Below are 19,566 nucleotides of genomic sequence, written 5' to 3'. Positions count from 1 at the left end.
GCCGCGGCGCATCAACAGCGGGCCGCTGTCCGGAGAGCTTATTTCAGCCACTTGGACACGTTCCAGCTATGCAAGCTGGGCGATCGGGCACGGACGATATTTTTTGCACGGCACTGCTAAAGAATATGCTACAAGAAAGAAAGAATTGCCTTCTCCTGTTTCTGTACGTGCGTACGCTCAGACTAATAACTAAATTATCATTGGTATGTATTTCCTTCTGTATACAATCCTCATCCTCACTGTCAAGTATGTTGGGCGGAAAGACTATGCTACAAAAAAGAAAGAATTGCCTTCTCCTGTTTCTGTACGTGCGAACACTCAGACTAATAACTAAATTATCCTTGGTATGTATTTCCTTCTGTACACAATCCTCATCCTCACTGTCAAGTATGTTGGGCGGAAAGAACAGTCTTAATTTCGGACACTTCTTAACGTAATCTTCTCAACCTGAAGTGGCAGAACGCAGTCAGTCAAGGTATATGACGGCTCAGGTAAACTTGCTTCGGTTTCGGTTATCAGCGATTTAGTACAACTGTCGACATGAAAGTAACGTTACAGCTATAGCTTTAGGAATACTATCTTTTCTGTGTTGTTCATGTCAATAACATTCGATTTGCATTTTTTTCCCTGTGACTTAATGCGCTTAGTTAGCGCGATACCAGCACGCTTCCTCTGTTTTCGTACAGTAATTGATCCATAAAACGATCTATAAGTATGCTCACCTCTGATATTTCATGAGTGTTTCTACGTCTTCAACTTAGCGCAATTTTTTGGTCTTCGCTATGGGCTATAATTGTAGGTAAGATATGGAAAAAAGCACTATTCTTAGTGCTTCCGCCATTGCGACCAGCAAATGAAATATCTAGCGCAGAATGATCTCGGAATAGGCGAATTGGCTCATCATGAAAGATAGTTATTACGTGTTTCCTTCTGTCTTCGGCTTCTTCGCGTAGCAAACTTTCGTTCGAATTTCTCCTTTCAGATGTGTGAGCTATCGATATAGCGGACCTTTGGTAATGATATGGTGCCATGCCATCCGTCAGCAGAAGCTTCACTGTATACAATGATAAAAATAGCTTCGCCTTCTGAATTCCCCCACTGCTTACACTCGACTCAAGTTGCCGTGTTCTATTTGGACGTGTCGCAATGAAACAGGCCTACTTACTACCTAAGACCACTTCTACGTTATCATACGTCTACAAAACGAGAAATAAGCAGTGCGGCATAAACGACACCTTTGGAATTTGTCGTCTGCTAGAGTACGTGCCGAAGTCAGCACTTCCTTGCGCTCTTATGTGATACTTTCCGCGCAACCATATGGCTTTATTGCACTGAATTTTTCAAGTCGTGGCGAACGATCTAGGAATGTCCCTGCTTTGCTGTACGTTGTGCAGAGGAAAGAGAAGTTAGAGGACGAAAAGGCGCCAACAGCTCGTAAAGCTTCTTGAGCAGGTAGTAAAATCGTGCTTTCTGTAGAACAGACGCGAAAGACTCGCCAACCAAGTCACATGAAGCTATAATTACTTTGGCTTGCGCACTAAACCGTACACGCTGTAATCTACCGAATCACTGGTAAACTTGGCTGTTTACACGTGCATTTCCACAGAGGCTATAGACTCACGGCGCGTTCCAGCACCGTCATGCCGCAGGGAAATGTGAAGGGTGGGTGAGGATGTGCACGAGCACGCGAGATGTAGCACACTTACGATTTTCTCAGCCCGACATTAGCTCTTAAAGACACTTTCTCTGGAGCTAAGGACTACCACTTGCAAAACGTCGTTTTACTCTCCCTATAGCACGTAACTATACACTATGGACCGCAAATAAAGACACTCGTTTTATAGCCCACAAGACGCGCGGACATACACACAGAAGCTGCCTTGACTGTGAGTATAAAGCATAAAGCCGCATTTCGTCAGGACGTCTACTACTTCCGCGAATTTGTTCGCCGAAGGAAACCAGATGTCTATTCCATACAGAAAGCGACATCTCGTGTTCATCGCCATCTTTCGTTCTTGAATGTCGCGTATACTGGTGTTAACCTCTCGAACATTGTACTTCATAGGATTGTGCAGTTTACGCGCATCCTACGGGTGCAACAACAACAATTGTATATAGTTTTCTTTTGCTTAATTCCTACACCACGCGTGGAGTGTTAAGTTCATTCCGTGCCACGCCCGGAAAAATCCATAACGCGCATCACCACACAAGACAAAACAGCAAGGGATCACGCTCTGTTCCGCCGGGATCGCAACGGTGCCTTTGAAGTAACATGCAAGCTGTAAATTTCGGAAACCACGTGGCTTGTTGCGTTGCCTGCCGTGTATCTTCACGTCTAACGAAATACATGTCGGGCGGGCACGGGAGTTACCGGAACGATGCCCTGCATCCGCGCCGCTACAAGGATTTCATGGAAAACTGGTGAAGTGATCTATAGTCTGTTTCATAAATAGAAGGTAACGCCGCAGAATCTACGCAAGTAGTGCGGCCATAGAAGTGTCATTCCGCGAGTTCCGCGGAGTGAGACCCTTTCTGCAGATTGCTGTTTGTTTGAGACGTAAGGTTACGTCAAATCACGTACTATTTCTGCATTAAATTTCGTGCTTTCATTGTACGGCATACCATGTTTTGGTCGCGAGCGCTAGCGGTGCGATGTTGTCCACTGGTCACAGATACGTGTCGCTCAACCCGTTCAGTGTGTGATTTGATCCACCCAACGTCGGACTCGTCTTAAAACGTTGTGTCGACGACTGCAACACAATCCCTGGGAGAAACAAGCAACAGCCCGGAAGAAGAGGCTAGCAGACAGATGGCGAAAAGTTGAAGAGGGGAAGGAAGAAGGAAGCGCGAGGCACGAGGCGAGAGATCGTGCTCTTCATGAAGTGTCGGTCGGGACGGAGCGCAGGAACAGCGCTCAGCAACGGTCAGCGGGGCCCAGGTTGTGCGGCAGGCCCAGGTCCTGACCGGCCAGTCGGCTCCATCCACCAGGCTCAACTCGACCGTGGGCCGTCGCCCCTGGACATCCCTGGAACAGTCCGGTCCCTTGTGATGGTAGGGATGCCTCCTGGCTCTACTTAGGCCCTCTTTTCTTTTTCTCGCTCCACGAACCGGCCCCGCTGCCTTGTCGCCCGTCTTCCAAGCCCCCGCATCGCACGTCCTCTCGCCTCCTGCCTCGTGTTTCCTTCTTCCTTCCCCTCTTCAACTTTCCGCCATCTCTCTGCTAGCCTCCTTTTACGGGCTGTTGCTTGTTTATCCCAGGGATTGTGTTACAGTCGTCGACACAACGTCTTGACACAAGTCGGACGTCGTGCGCATCATATCACGCAGTGGCAAATAGCCTGAGGTGTGCGACACCTCCAATGTAATAAGCACGTCACATTTTGCGACATAAATCTATGACACATACTCATATGTTTCATATGCGAGGCGCCATTTTTCGGTCGCGAGTAGGAGCGGTGAGAGAAGTCTTTCTAGCCTTCGTAGCCTTGCCTGGTATGTATGAAACGGAGCGTGGTAATGTTGAACAGCGACGCCTCCGGATGCGACAGAGTTACAGCAAACCAGCGCCCACTCACGGCTCATCCTGGGCGACACACCGCGTCCCGCGGCCGACGACCTCTGGCGCTCGTCGCACGCACGTCCCGGACTCAGCGACCGCTGACCGTGAGCACCTGAGCCAAGCCGGGATCCCGAGTCAGCGCAGGGACTGGCGCCGGAGCTATGCGTCGCTCCGGGCCCGGTTCCGAACACAGCGGTGGTCAGGTTCGCCACACTAGTGATGGCCCCTGCACAAAAGCAAAGGTTGCTCTTAGGTGGGAAGCAGTCCGCGGCTACCATAAGCTGTTTCCGCGCCTATTTTGCTCGACATGTATTTATACAGCTAATCGCCAAGGCTCTAGAATAGCACTGACGAGACTAGGACCGATTTCATCCATGCAAACACTGGTGTGGGGACGTTATGCGGACATAGAACCTACCATTCGCAAAACTAATAGCGTGATAGCATGCAATGGTTTCATTTTTTTTATTACTGACACGTAATAAAAAATGCGGGCACGTATACTCACTCCGCCATATTTTTTTACCGCTATCGGACAGCTTCGGGGGAGTAAAGAGGACTTTTTGCGCCTGATGACACAGAACATTTTCCGTCAATGCTTACACGCTTTCCCACTATCGAATTTGTGCTACAGTGACACCCTAGCTAAACATTTCCCTCAGGTTAGATACCTGGAAATAAGTGAAATTTGTTCTAGTTGATATAAATTCATCCTTGATGTATGAGGCGCGAAGCAGGTCACAAAAGAGGAGTCGTTGTCTGTCCTCTTGCCTCTGTGTTTTGCTTAGCACCTGACACCGCTGATAGATACACTATGTGGCATAATTCACTGACGTAAGGACAGGGCGAAGGCAGCCTGTGCGGTCGTCCCTTCTGCTTTTGTACTGTGTTTTGCACGCTTTCGATAGGCCACTAGACGTCGAAAGTACTCAGACAGGACGAAGTATGACAACAGACACAGCGCAACAAGTCGTTTAAGAATGCTCTAACCAGCCCAGTTCAACATACTCTTGGAGTTTATTATGGAATGTAGAAAACGGGCTTTCATAGGTATCTGTTTCTCATAATGAGTGCCTATTAAAAGCTTATCTATCTTCTTTTCTGAGTCATCATATGCCTATCTTTATGGTTTGGAGATTCTGACAACGCTTGTTAAGCGAGCATAGTAAATCGAATTTCTTTCAACACTGCCAGTAGAAACGTAGCAAGTTTCGATCACAGAGCAATGCAAACCAATTTCGGATGTTAGTATGGTTTGTTATCGATGATTGGAAAAAAGTAAAAAAAAAACTATTTAAGCGAAGCTGTTTCGGTGGCATCCGGAGGCTTTAGATGCTGTGGTTAGTGGTGGTTGGAGTGTGGAGAGGAGGCTGCGGGAGGTGAGGAGGGGTCAGAGGTGTGGCGCCTATTGCTTGCCGCAAGTGATGACGACACCAGGTCGCTGCGGCGAATAGGAGACGGCACGCGTCCCGGAACGGGCTTGATGAACCGGCGCTCTGTCGGCCACACGACAGTAGAGTAGATGCGAAAGCTTCGCTTACACCAATTCCCACAGCCGGTAAGATATGCATGTTTCTGTATTTTTAAGGACGCGTAATATAGTTATATTGAAAGTCTTCCAAACCCCATTGACAGTCGGTGTTACTTCTGGCAATGGTAGCATCTGTAATGGAATGTCGAGAAGCTCGTGGGTTTCTGTGGTCTGCAACTGCAACCTTTTAATTGCTAATCGAGTTTACATTGGCGATCACTGCATACACGCCTACTGTGATATAAAAGGGTTTACGGTCACTTGCGGAGAACTTGTAACATAACAACTGTAAGCTCAAGAACGGCCGCTCACGAGAGAGAAAGCCGGACGCCGATATTATTTGTAGGCGAGAGACAAAAACGTGGGCAGTTTGCACTAGTGGTGCATGGCTGGGTCACAGCGGAGCTAGTTTCTGCTTTTGCTAAGTATTGCTTGGTTTTGCTAAGTTTTGCGAGTTCACGCATGGCTTGACTAGGTTCACATTAAGTGTTGCTAGGTTTTTCTATGTTTTTCTATGTTGTGCATGGCTTGGGTAGGCTCGTACCAAGCGTTGCTAGGTTTTGCTAAGTCTTACGAGGTTATATATACATGGCTTAAATATGCTCATACTAAGCATCGCCAAGATTTGCTAAGTTTCGCCAAGTTTTAGCGAGGTCATACACGGCCATGCCAGTATAAGCCACAAAAGACCCAGCAAGTCACTCGCATACAAGCCACAGTACGTGCATCAAAATTTATTATGTACAGTGCTTCAGTACTAGTCGTCACCATCGTCGATCCGGTCCTCGTCCTCGACGTCCGACCGTAGTCGTGGTCGGTGGCATCGGGGAAGCCTTCGCGAAGCACTCGCAGGGCAGAATTCTTTCTTTCAAAGTTCTTCCTTCACCGAGCTCACTGTGGAGAGATTCACGTCGAACCAGAGCCGGTCACAGACACGCAGCTGTGCCCTAACCTTATGTCGAGGAATTCGCGCTGTAAGCGGCTGTTCGCACCACCCATGGATTTGCGGGCTTGGCGTTGGAAGTTCTCGGTGACTCGCATGCCCGGAACAGGTTCCCGGTGGTGCCGAGCATTCAGTCGGCAGTGTTCGTTGTCTATGGCCCGAAACTAGGGATCCTCGGCTCGGCGACGGCGTTTGTCGGCGGTGGCCTCGGCGCGATGGGCAGGATCGGTTCTCCTTCGTCGATCGTATAGTCCCGCTGAGCTGCGCGCCGAGCTTCCTGGTAGGTCACAGACGCGACAGCTGTGCCCAAACTCTATGCCCAGAGATTCGCGCTGGAGTCGGCAGTTCGCACCCCCCATGTCTCGACGAACTTGACGCTGGAAGTTTTCGAGCAGTCGCTGGCTAATATCGCTTTCTCGGCGACGTCGAGCGTTCAGGCGCCGACTCTTGCGTTCCCTGGACTGAAACTCCAGATGCTCGACTCGGCGTTCAGTCTTGTCAGCCGCAGCTTCGCCACGGTGTTCCGGATCAGCCCGGCGGTGACGCATCGCTTCTCGCTTGGCAGTACGGCGCTCTTCCTGGCAAGCCGCTTCATCTTCGGGCGTACGAACTTTCTTTGGTCTTCCCTAGTGTTCCTGCATATGAGAGACACTAGTCTTCCCATGGCAGCAGCACGTACGCACGGAGTAGAGGGGGCAGAGGTGTGTCACAGCGCGGGCTGTTCCGAGCTGTTACTCGCCTGTGACGTCACGACTCCGCCCTAGGTGCGTGGGGTGCGAGGAGGTTACGTGGCTCGGTGCTCTCGCACGTGGTTGCTAGGCGAAGCGAGGCGGCGCAAAGCTCGGCTGAGTTTTCTGGTAACGCTCCACGGCGGAACGAATGCTCAAACAGCTCCGCTGTTAAAAAATATCTGAGTGAGACGCAATTCTGGCAAGTAAAGCTCCAATGTGACGCTTCCTCCAACGCCCACCACTAGAGAAATAACTCCGTCTTCTGCAAACTATCACTGGTTCTGAGGCCTTGCAGATTCCTGGCCATGCGAAATAGTGAGAATATGCAGAGTTTGTTTGACGGCAGCAATATACAAAAAGCCGGCGCAGCTGCCACAACGAAAATACACAAGTGTTTTCTGCAAGTCTCGCCACATGATGAAGTTGGGACGTAAAACAAACTTTTGTGAGGTCGACCCAAATCAGGATGTCACCAGCGACCACGATAAGACATGCGATAATAAATGTGACACCGAGATGCCAGATGCTCTGTCACGCACGTAGAACTCCAGAGGCATCATTGGTACAGCAACCAGGCAGAGGTCTCCCTCTCGCGGCTCAAGCTCGCCGTCATCGCCTACAAATTACACAGACCAAGCCATTGCCTCTGAGGGAACCATCTACAGAGTTTACAACTAAAATTACAGTAGGGACTTTGGCGCAGTTATAGTTCATCTACCACTGGAATGATGATTAGTACGTACATAAATCCATCTAATCTTTGTGCCTGTGGCTTCAGATGTCCGTGTGGGTTTAATTACAGCGCTTTATGTCTACTTGTGGGCCTACATTTTGAAGAAATGTAGCATAAGTCAAAAAGACTATGCGCACATGCATAATGTTTAGGACTTGTAACAATTATCATGCGATATATTGCTGAAGACGAACGATTTGCAAAGAGATGAATATAAGGAAGGCAGGGATGTTAACCAGTCAAGAGTCTGGTTGGCTACCCTACGCTTGGAGAAGGAGAAGGGGAAGAGAGAGAAGGGAGAGATAAGGGAAAGAGAAGGTATAGAGACGTGCACGGATAGTACCTGTGTTAAAGCCGCTCGCGCAAACCAGACGTTCTGAGAAAGCACAAAAGTGCCTTCACTGCCTTCCGAGCCGATGATCGGTGGGGACGGTGCTCTAGTACTGTGTGTCCACTCAGAGGACGATCATCTAATTTCCTCAGTGTGTTGGACAAACATTGTCTGCGTGCTTGAAATAGAGGACAGTGGTACAATAAGTGGTTAATGATCTCCTCGCATCCGCAAACATCACATACAGAACTGTCAACCATTCCTGTTAGTGGTGAATAAGCTTTCGTGAAGGCAACTTCAAGCCACAACCGACGCAGACGGGACGCTTCGCGTCGGAGCAGTCCGGCCGAAGGCCTGAGTTACAGTGAAGGGTTTAGTCTGTGCAGTCTTGTGCGCCTTGTATGTGCGGTATTCCACTTTGCTTAGGAGAGTGTGCGTGCTAGAATGCGAAGTTGTCTCGCAGCGTCTGTCCTTGATAGATGAATGGGCACGCAGCGGTCTCCTTGGTTTGGCGTCCGAGCTGCCTTATCTGCGTCATCATTTCTAATGATACCACAATGACCTGGTATCCATTGAAAACACATATCATGGCCTTTTACTCTCAAGTGATGGACAAGTCCCACGATTTCGCACGTTAGGGCATCGTGAGTTACATGTCGGAGAAACGGCTGCACACATTGCATGGCCGGCCTTGAATCGCAGAAGACTGCCATTTTCGAGGACTTTCAGCATTTATCACATGAAGCACGTCGCGGAGAGCCGCGAGCTTTGCAGCTGTAGAAGAAGTGATATGGGAAGTCTTGAAACGCTGGGCTATCCTCATTGTTGGTATAACTACAGCGCCACCGGAACTGGTTGATGTAGTTGATCCAACAGTATAGACGTGTGTGTAGTCGCTGTATTTCTCGTACAAGAGAAGTAAACTTAGTTGCTTGAGAGCTGGTGACGCCAAGTCCGTTTTTTTCTGAAGTCCTGGGATCGTAAGATTTACTTGAGTACGGCTACACACCATGGAGGAATCAAAGTTCTTGCCGCGTGTGCGTAACCTGACCTGAGAGAGGCACGGTGCGCGAAGACAGTCGCACTGAATGTCGTGTGGGGCCTTTCTACTCGGAGACTTGCGAGTAGGTGTTTAGGGGTCCGAGCGAAGTGTCTTATGTGCACACGCATTGTTTCAATGGTAATGTGCGTTCTAATTCAATTTGCAAAGTCACAAAGCTGCTCGAAGCGAAAAAGACGAAACACGAGCAACTCTATTTACTATAACCATCAGTCCCACGCTGGCTAAACTGTCATGCTTGAAACTTTTGTAGACGTTATGGCACCCGAGTTCCCTCCAGTAATTTTTGTAGCAAACTCTACGGAACCATTCACGAGAAAACGAGCCTCCGCGCTCAGTAGGAGCTTTTGCGCATGCCTGCACGTGTGCTATAGAAGTAACCTAATGTGCAAGTAAACGGTGCTTCAAAATCAAGTTGCACCAGCCCTCGACTCACCGGCGATGGAGTTGAGCGTGCCGTTGCGGCGTCGGGGCTCGACGCTGGGGCTGCGGCTTCCGGCGGCGCCGTGCGCCTCCTGGAAGTCGTAGTTCGCGGGCGTCACGTCGAGACCGGCCTTCTCGGGCGAGAACTCGAGAATTCCCCGGCCGGACTCGGTGCGGCGCCCGCTGCCCGCCGGTCCGATGCCGCCGTCGTCGTCGCCGTCGTCGTCGTCGGAGAAGCCCCCGACGCCGACGCCGCCGCCGCCGCCGAAGCCGTCGTCGCAGCTCGACGAGCCGCGGCGTCCCCGCCGCCGCCGTCTCCGCCGAGCCCGCGGATACTGGTACGCTTGGCTCCGGGACTCGCCTGCAGAGGGGGAAGAGCGCCCGCATGCACAGATGGCTGTTGCATTTTATTAACAGAGCGCTGGCAACCGCTTTCGCTTGGGTGTACTTGCTGGTGCCATGTTTTTATGCGAAGCATATTACGAGGGCTCAACCCAGCTCCTCAGGCGCGGCGGTGACCATGAAATCACGTGACACCGTGACGTCACGACAGAGGAGAAGTGGCTTTGGCTCAACTCTTGCAAGACGGGCTGGGTGGGAATCGAACCAGGGTCTCCGGAGTGTGGGACGGAGACGCTACCACTGAGCCACGAGTACAACGCTTCAAAGCGGTACAAAAGCGCCTCTAGTGAATGCGGTGTTGCCTTAGAAACGCGCTGTTTCTAAGGCGTGCGTCTCTTGCTCAGGCGCACATTTCGTTGCCGCGCCGAACGCTGCTTTGCTCGACGCTCACCGCGTCCAATGCGGGGCGCGTAGTCGCTGCCCTGTAGCCCATTGTCTTACACCCCTTGGCGGGTCGACGGGAACGCTGTCGCGTTCCACTCTTGAAGGCGAAGAAGTAATGCATGAGTTGTTTCTTCGTCTAGCCGAACCAAATATAGCCAAGCAACAGCAGTTCACCAGGCTAAACAGTGGTTCAACAACTAAAATAAAGGCTAGTATGCTTCGCATCCTGGGCTTAACCTTACCTAAGCCACAGCCATTTTTTAGAGCGCAGCTCTTCCTGCGGCGAGCGGCGTCGGCGACGTAACCGAGCGAACGAACACAGCGAAAGATGAAAGCGTGAACGCGGAGCGGGAAATGAAAGACGCGAGCCGCGAACGGCGGAGGTACAGTGAACTAGAATACATTATAGTGACACGACCGGAATGGCGCGCCTGCTTTTCTCGCGGCCCGTTACGCTCCGGAAAGCCGCTAGAGGCGCTGCCGCTCTCTTTCATATTGCGGCGCGGACGGCTGGGCTTGCGTGGGGCACGGATAGGCATTCGTCAGCCTGCCTCTCCTGCGTTTCGCAAGACTGTTGAGAGTGGTGTGCATACGGTTGGCCTTGTGTTTCGTGCGAAGGGCCTTCTCGTGCGGACCGTGCGCCCTGTGCGTCTTCGCCGCGTGCAGCCCGCGGCATGGCGAAGAGGCGGACAGATTCACACTGCTTCGCTCCGGGCTGCCGCACGGGCTACCCAAGCGGACCCAAAGCGTCGTTGTTCGCGGCACCGAAAGACGACGAACTCCGCAAAAAGTGGGAGCGCAACCTTAACAGGAAGAATAAAGCTCTGCCTGCATACGCTGGTCTCCAAGCAAGTCCAAGCACTAAGCAACAACTTGTTGACAAACTGCTTGACTCGGGAAACTTGATTGTAGCAGAAGACCTGCTTTGGACAATGCCCCAGACCATTCATCCTGTGTTGTTACTTCCAGTGACAACACGCTTATTTTGTACATTGCCGGGTATGTTGCCCGAAAGTGCATCGTGAAATCAGGGTGTGAGGCATGCCTCACTCGTCTCTTGATGACTATAAAGAGGCTGCAGAATGCTTGAACTTGGCTTCATTCACACGAATGAGAGATAATGGCGGCCTCCTCTACCCATCAAGTGTGCTTTATACGTTTGTTGTAAATTTGGAGAATGCCTTTACTGAATGCTTTAGTCTTTTGGAATTACATTCTGACAGTGTACTTGATGTTCTGGACCACATCAAGCGAAAGCAGAAGATTCAGCTTGGATGTCAAGATCATTGTGAGCAAGTTGCAGCTGAGGTTACAGCATTTTATATCACAACACGCCTACATTTTTTCACAAAGAGCCTAAACCAGGCTAGCATCAAAAGGCGTGAAGGTGCGAAGCACCTTAAATGGAGCAGGTGCTAAACATTACTCGGTGCTCTTTGAATAAATCATACTTCAGCCCTGCCTTTACCGCTTTGATTTCTTCAGCATGCAGCTGCCTACCACGTGTAGAGCGTTGCGTTTATACTGAACTGCATGCGAAAAATTTACTGGGCGATCAAGAATTTATCTGGAGGGTGAAGGTGGGCAACCCACTAGCTAGGGTCTCCGGACCACCCTTGGAGCATCTCAACACTGAATGAATTTGCGTGCCATTAAGGGTGTTGAGAAACTTCCCATCAAGAATGTTTGCTGCTTTTCGCTACGACGTCGTTACAAGGACGAAGATGTAAGTTTCGCAAAATCGATCATTCATTGCCCGATCATGTCTGTGGACAGCTTGTATTAGTTCAGCACAGTGTAATTGTGTCCAATTCGCACAGATGTGGAAAGGCGATCGAATGAAAATTTTTCTACCCGCAGCCGGCGATTGCCTTGTACTCGGTTGAAAATGCGGAACGCGATGTTCGGGCTTAAATTATTTATCGGCATTTCACTACCTGAAATGTGCAAATAATAAGTAATCGCACGTGTAAGATGAGTGTGTTTAGGTAACAGCACCGATCATTTCGAAATCTGCAATTATTGCGTGCGGAAAAGCCCCAGAAACCGTAGGCCGCCGCGCCAAAGCAGTATGAAAAGTTGCAGTGGCGCCATCTCGTGGCATCAATGCGAAAACGGGCCGCCTGCGCGGAGCCGTTCGTGCCACTAGAATATATTCTAGTTCACTGTAGGCGGAGGTCAATTAGAGCGGCCCTTTCAGTGACGTCCCCGCGGTAAAGTGGTATCATGCGGACTCGCCCGACCGTTCGTTTCGTACAATCGTCTGCTCGCGTCGGCTCTCTCGCGCGCTTGTTTGGTTTGCTTGGTTTCGTATAGTTTGCCTTTGTTTCGATAGACGTGGCTTGCGATTTTTACAGTCCTATCTTATGCGTGACGTGAATTCTTTAGTACTTTCTGGAAGCCACGCGGACACCAGTGATAATACTGGAACCTTCGACGGGTCATATGTATAAAAGCCTACGCGCTTGACCCGCAGATAATATTTCAGACGATCGCCGACTCTGCTCGGCGCTATCGTTATGCTTGAGTGTTACTTGTCTTGCTGGGCACAAGTTCGCCTAATAATGACTTAAATTTGTAACTCACAATTTTGACACTGTGCTTTCTACACCATCACTACCACGTGACAATATAATAACGTAAAATAGTGTCAGCCAGTTTTTTTTCTGAATAATGAGTGACACAACCGGTGGAAGTGCTTCATCTGCCGCAACTGCTAAACTAGCTGCCCGAGATCAGCGCCGGCGCTGAGAGCACCCTGCCGTTCAGAATCAAATTTTTGGGCACAATATGTCACGAATTCAAAACACCTCAACAGCGGCGCTCAAAATTCACACTAGTGAGTATCGTAATCGTCAGTGATCTCTTTCTTCTTTTTTTATTCTCCTATCTATACCAAGGGGGTTCTTGAAGGGCATAGGCCTGAGTGACGTACCGCTTATTGTTATTTTGTGCATCCTTCCCACGTGGACTCAGTGCTCACTCTCTACCTCTTTTCCTTTTTCTATTGCACTTTTCTTATACCCCCATTGTAGGGTTAGGAAACCGGACGCTCGTCTGGTTGGCCTCCCTGCCTCTCCTCTCCTATGCTTTCTCTCCCTGTCACTCTCTAGACTAAGAGACGTTAAACATCTTTACGTAATGCCTAGTCCACGCTAGCCTAGACAGAAAGTAAATAATATTTATGCACGTCATACGCATATGTATATATGCAAACATGCGCATACAAGAATTTATTATAGATGTTATTACCGAGAAATATTATAGATTGGGCAATACAGGGACTGCGCCAGCTCTAGAGGAATGTGGGGCGAAGGTGGCCGCGAATTCGTGACAGGGTATTCTTGAGCTACTTTTTAGAGAGGGCACAGCTTCATAGGCGATATTGGCGTTATCGGTATAGTTTCCACAAGTTTCCACAGTGTCAGCACTATGGATGCCCCACGGTACCTTGAATAGTTGTGATACTCGGGTTGTTTGTAAGCGAACACACCTAATCCTTTTCTTTACCGAGGATAAAATGTTATCCTTCATTTCTTTCATCTTATAAATAAGTTAATAAATAATCCGGACAAAGTGCATGGTACATAACGAAATCATCTACGTAACGCAAGGCAACAAAGCTCTGCAATGAAAGGTTAGCAGAAATAGCAATGGATATGAAGACTTCAAAATCGTTGCGGCACGTTGCAAAAGCAACCATAAGTGTGGAGCACAAAAGCGCCGCCGCTACTCTGCGTACTTCAGCTTTGAACGAGGAGCACAGCCGGCTCCGAAACGTTTTTCACTAACCGCGACTTCTTTCTTCGTTCGTCGCAGATGAATGTGATGCTGCTGTTCTCGCAACAAAATATGCTTAAGTTTCTTCTACAAAGCACTGGGATCACATCTGAGGGCATCCGCTAGTGCCTGATAAGAAGACAAAACAAACCCGTATCCACAACACACCGTCCTTGGCGATCGTTCTTGTGCACGTCGCCTAAGCGCTACGGGCACAGTATCAAGCCAACTAGCCCAAAAATGCCTGCACTGCTTGCCTTCCGTACCTTCCTCCGGCGAACTGGCCGGCCTGTTGTGCAGCGACTTGCCCCGGAAGAGATCCGGGTCGACGCCCTCCTGTTCTTCGTCGCGGAGGTTGAAGGTGATCTCGAGGTTGGTGGAGAACTGGTCGAAGAACTCTGGGTACATGTCCAGCACGTCCAGGAGGTCCTCGCGCAGGATCTTGTGCAGGTCGCAGTAGGTGAGCGCACGCACGTTGCACGATGACTTGCCCACCGTGCCGTACAGGCAGCCGTTTTCACCGAAGATGTCGTCTTTGCCTGCGAGAGAAGCCAGTCGGCACGTACAGAGTGGTACCGGTATTCCAAAATGCGAGAAAGAGCAGCGACAACTTGAAGACAGATTTGAATGGAGGCAACACAAGCACTGGCTATCAAACAACTGGAGCTTCATACTACATAGCGTGCACAGCCCCGTGCACGCATGCGTTCAACTCTCATCGCCAAAGGACGATAAAAAGCAAAGTTTTCAAAACGCGCCAATAGTAGAAGACTATGGATAGAACACACGAAAAGCGACGTGTCAAACTTTGAAAGTTGGTGGGACTTAGTCCACGTCTCATAGAGATCTGTGTATCTCAGAGCCACGCGAGTGTGTCCTGTCATTGCCTCCGAGATTGTCCATTGTGGCGAACGTTTATTCCGTCCTGTTGCCCGATCTCGAAGGCAATAACTATAAATTGTCGTTTTGTACTATGACAATCAAAGAATAAAGTCGCAACCACAGTGGTGTTAAGCTCCAAGAATTCGCGCAGATGCACCAGCCAATGACTTTGGATCATTTTCATGACGTCATGGCCAAGGCGAACTTTCAGTATAGGCGTCCCTCAGGAACTATGTTTTGCAGAGCGAAGACGCGCAGGGCAGATGCAGTGAGATTTTGAGGCGAAGTGTAGCTTTGTACATTGTTGCCAAGTGCCCTCTACAGCAACCGCTAGAGCCGCGTGTAGACGTCGAACTCTCGCAGTGCACTCAATTGGTGTTTTGTCAAGTAGTGAGGAACGCGGTTCCCGTTCTTGTTACATCTGTCTATAGTAGCCAGAACGCATTTACACAGCACAGGAACTCCATACCCCACGCTCGCACGAATGACGCACAGCACACGAACACACAGACCTTGCAATAGGAGCAATGCTTGTACATTTTGGTGTGCAGGTTTTACAGTAATGTTGAGCAAAACTGCGTCATTGTTGCAGCAATGATAAGCACACTAATTATCATAATGTTCTGCATGAAATAAACCGACGAAGGAAGCATAAGCAGAAGCGAAGGAAGTAGCGAGCAGTCACATGACATGTCTATCTGATATAGTCAAAGGTTGCAACTAAATGGCTGCTGTTGAAGCAAATTAACTTGCCAGAGTAACGTCGCTCTAACAAAATAATGTCTGTCACTAGTTTTTTCGCTCTTAGTCTGAAAAAGTGTCATGTGACGGAACATCGGACTGACAACGATCGAGAACCTTGTTTACAAGTAACCAAAGAGAAAAACAACGCGCAGAAGTCCAAGGCCGCAGCTTTGCAGCCAACGGCAGTCGCACTCTGTTCCCCCTCGATGCGTAATCGACTCATTCCTACCCCGCATCTGAATTGCAGGTAATGGACATAGCCGCTGCCGCGTCGTGGGTAACGCCGCAGGAAGAATGAAAAGAGAGGTCAGCGCGCACATACGCACACATCTATCCTGCGAGAAACCTCGGCGGGCCGTGTATTGATCCCGAGTTTAGTGGCGTCCGTCGGGCTTCGTCATCGATCCCGAAGCTTGTTTCCCGGTCGCGTCCTCCAAACGCAGCGCTACGCGACTGCTGCGAAGCTTGTCCATGCACAATGCGCACGCTCGGGCAGAAAGGCGCAGCCGCTAAGCGAAACTTAAGTGAATGCGGTAGAGAAAGAAGAAAGAAAGAAGAAGGAAGAAAACGCGTGCTGGGGTTATTAGTTGCGGCACGCAGGGGCGAGTGCAGGAAGTTGCGTGGCGTGCGTGGTGATCACGTGATCTGGTCGCAATTGGGGAACGAGAGCTGCAGGTCGACTAGAGCTATAGCTATATACCGCAAATTTTTTTACTCTTTCAGCTGTAGGGCCAGATGCTCCAAAGATTACTTCGAATTCCTCATTTAAGTTTCCTCTGTTTTGCTTGAATGTCAGCAGATTTTCGTCACCGCTGAGGTGCCCATTAACTATATAAGATAATAAAAGACGGGCAAGACATCGACGCGCAAGCTCATTAACACTTTAAACGAAGGGAAATACCACTTGGACACTCAATGCTCATTTTAAAAGCGGAGCTTTTCTTTACGAGTCTCGCCAGGTTTCGTGACCCGCAGGTGGTGCGACCCGGCTGTTCTCTAACCGAATAGGCCAACCAATCACAGCGGAAGAGGCGCCCAACGCGCGCCGCTGGGTTCCTTGCACCATCACCAGATGGCGCTCGCCTCAGCGCATCCGCGCAGGCTTTTTTGACATTACAGGAGCGTATGACAACGTAGACCGCAACATTTTGTGGGATATTCTGGAAAGGCAGCATCTTAGGCGACGATTGCCTACAGCTTTTGAGAAAGATTTACCTAGAAGATACTGTTTGCGTTGTATGGGAAGGGATGAGGAGCGAGGACTGTGAACAAGGGACTGAGGCAGGGTGCCCTTTATCCCCACTGCTGTTTATGATGTACATGATGAGGATAGAGAGGGCGCTAGAAGGAGGTAATACCGGGTTTGTGCCTGTGGACAGCAAGGCGATAAGTCAGGTATGAAATTTAGCGTTAAGAAATCAGTGGTTATGGTATTCAATGAAAATAGCGAACAGACAGGGACAATACAGGGCCAGGAAATACCTCCCATAAAAGAATATAAATACCTTGGTATATGGATAAACGAAGGCAATAGATATATGGAAACACAGGAAGAAACAATAACAGTAAACGCGAAGAGAAATGCGGCCCTAATGAAACACAGAACGCTATGGGGATAGAATAGGTACGAGGTACGAGTACGAGCGTCTAATAATAACTACTTGCTTCCTATGCCCAGGACAAACTATGACATGTTTTCCGCAAAGTTTTCTGCTACTTACATTTGGAATTAGTTACCGCCGAACTTTATGGAATATCGCACTATTAACATGTTTAAATACAACCTTCGCATTTTCTTCAGCTTGTGATTCCGTATCTATAAAGTAGCAAAGACACGTTGTTACTGCATCGAAGCTGTATATGGCTAGGGTTCCGTGCATTTTTCTTCTCCGTGAACAATAACTATCATCATCAATATTTCATATCCCCCTAAGGGTTCATACTCCCGTAAGCAAGCAAAACATGCAGTGGCTGATAGGTCCGTGAAACAGACGCTACAAAAACTCAGCAAAGTGATGCGAACAGTGCTCAAATTCTTTCTAATCATGCACACAACATACCAAACAGCATGTAAAAAACTGTCATCAATGGCTCATCAATGGCTCAAGCAAGGAAACCGTGACGGCGCACTTGGGATTGTAATTTTGCGCACTCCTCTAGTTCTGTAGATAAGCGTGCCCAGAACATGTGCTCCTTTGTTCCCGCCAGCAATAGAAACAAACCTTGCGCAGGATATGTCCATCTAATGTGCTTTTGGCGGATCTGTACGGCCAGCACATGCTGTTGTTGATTACGTGAATCATTTTTGCTTGAAGTGTCCTGCGTATATAATAACTGGAGATGTGAACGGTACCACGCCAGTCACCTGCTTTTCAAGAAGACAGTCATGCCCTTCACGAATGGTCAGCGTGCTAAAATGATCCTGACTTTGGGGGCAGCGCACGGCAACAAGAGGAAGTCAGCGAAGCAATTGCGGATGTGCAATTGTGGAGGTCGCTTTAGTCCGTCAACAAGACTTAGAACGTACGAAGCCCTTTGCGAGACTGGTAGCTTTAGAAGAAAGCGAAACAGGATGGTAGTTCAAGAAGCGGAAATGGATGTTTTGGCATTCCTTGCTGCTTACCCTCACGGTAGTGTGCGCGACGGCAGTGTGGAGGCCGAAACCTCAAGGTCATCAGTGTTGAATACGCAATGACGCAATGCTACGTCAACGACATCTGTAGTTTAGAAGAACTTGTTGTTGGGCGAGTTGGTAGATATTAGCGAACATTGTTTAACTACGCGAACAAACGAACCACAAAGACAGCAAGGGACAAGGACCGTCCTTGTCCCTTGCTGTCTTTGTGGTTCGTTTGTTCGCGCAGTTAAACAATGTTCGTCAACGACATCCTCGAGGGCCCCGTGAACGGCGTCTGTTGCAACGTTCCACTTGCGCACCTTCGGAACATCTTGTTTCAACACGATGGTGCTCCTGCGCATAGTCGTAGTCAGTCTCGAGCGTGGCTCGACAAGCTTTTTCCTGTGCAGTGGATTGGCCCGGACGGACCTGTACCCTGGCCTGCAAGGTCGCCGGACATGACAGGGCTGGACTTCATCTTGTGGGGCTACGTGAAAGATCGCGTGTATAGCAGCGAAACTACCACACCGGACGCCCTAAAGGCAAACATAAACAGTCTGCCGCGACATTCCAACGTCGTTAGTCAAAGCTGGAGCAACAGAAGTGCTGGAAAGAAGCAAGTGCTGTATTGCTTCAGACGGTGACCTGTTTGAGTACGTGCTATGAGGGGCATTGGAAAGTAACAGCTCAAAACTGATGTAAAACGTGACTGTTTAACGCACCTTCATGATATCCCCTTGTCTTTACATAAAAGGAAGGTAGCGACAAAGATAGAAGTAGGTAAAAAGCCGCTTTGTTTTGCCTCTGTTTCGGAGTTCAAGAAACAGACAGGTTAAATGGCTAAACCAGTTGCGTCTTTGGATGTTTCTTTGTGGGCGTCCGAGACACCGTACGTCCTTTTGGTTTATTTTTTATTGAAATGAACTGCTGAGTAGCTATTTTCTATTCTTCCGAGAGCTACATTTTTTGTCGTGCCCTTTTGCGCAGTGTTTTCTTTTTAACATTGATTGAATTTCTTTTGTAGCTTTTTTGTTTTATGATACGCGAAGGTTAAAGCTGTCCCGAGTGCTTCATGATCGAGCACAATATTCTTCCGTCCGCAAATGCTGACGCTTATCGCACCACGCTAGTCAGGTGGCGAAACCTCTCGAGCCATCCTACATGACGAAGCCTTGTACGATGCGGCGACAAACGAATGCAGCCGTATATCTTTCAGAGGTTGCTGCATGGAGGCGCTTGAGTAGCGGCGCTCGAGCGCGCATCCATGTCACATTTCGCGCATTTCGCGAGTTTTTGTTTTTTCTTAGAAAAAACAACCATACACACTTCACCACGAGATAAATGCTTGATTCGGTCGTTATTTAAGGTGCCATACAACTTTGACATGTTTGCGATTTAAGCAACAATCAAAGAGTTCACCAATTAAAAGCACGATTGGCGACTTCT

At 49.2% G+C, this 19,566-nt stretch overlaps 1 protein-coding gene across 8 annotated transcripts in view; it reads right to left on the bottom strand.

Moving 5' to 3' along the window:
* sei (seizure) overlaps positions 1-19,566 on the bottom strand; it is a 325,563-nt gene that overhangs the window by 22,974 nt on the left and 283,023 nt on the right. For all 8 annotated transcript variants that reach the window (XM_070531711.1, XM_070531710.1, XM_070531712.1 and 5 more), the window contains 3 exons: positions 14,144-14,416; positions 9,325-9,672; positions 3,576-3,785 (listed from right to left, as the gene is read on the bottom strand). In XM_070531711.1, the coding sequence (XP_070387812.1) occupies positions 3,576-3,785; positions 9,325-9,672; positions 14,144-14,416 (831 nt within the window). The remainder of the gene's footprint in view (positions 1-3,575; positions 3,786-9,324; positions 9,673-14,143; positions 14,417-19,566) is intronic.

The sequence above is a fragment of the Dermacentor albipictus genome, chromosome 1 (assembly GCF_038994185.2).
Source record: "Dermacentor albipictus isolate Rhodes 1998 colony chromosome 1, USDA_Dalb.pri_finalv2, whole genome shotgun sequence".
In the NCBI taxonomy this organism is placed as follows: Eukaryota; Metazoa; Arthropoda; class Arachnida; order Ixodida; family Ixodidae; genus Dermacentor; species Dermacentor albipictus.
The sequence above is the reverse complement of the archived record's forward strand: the minus strand, read 5'-3'. Positions and strand labels throughout refer to the sequence as shown.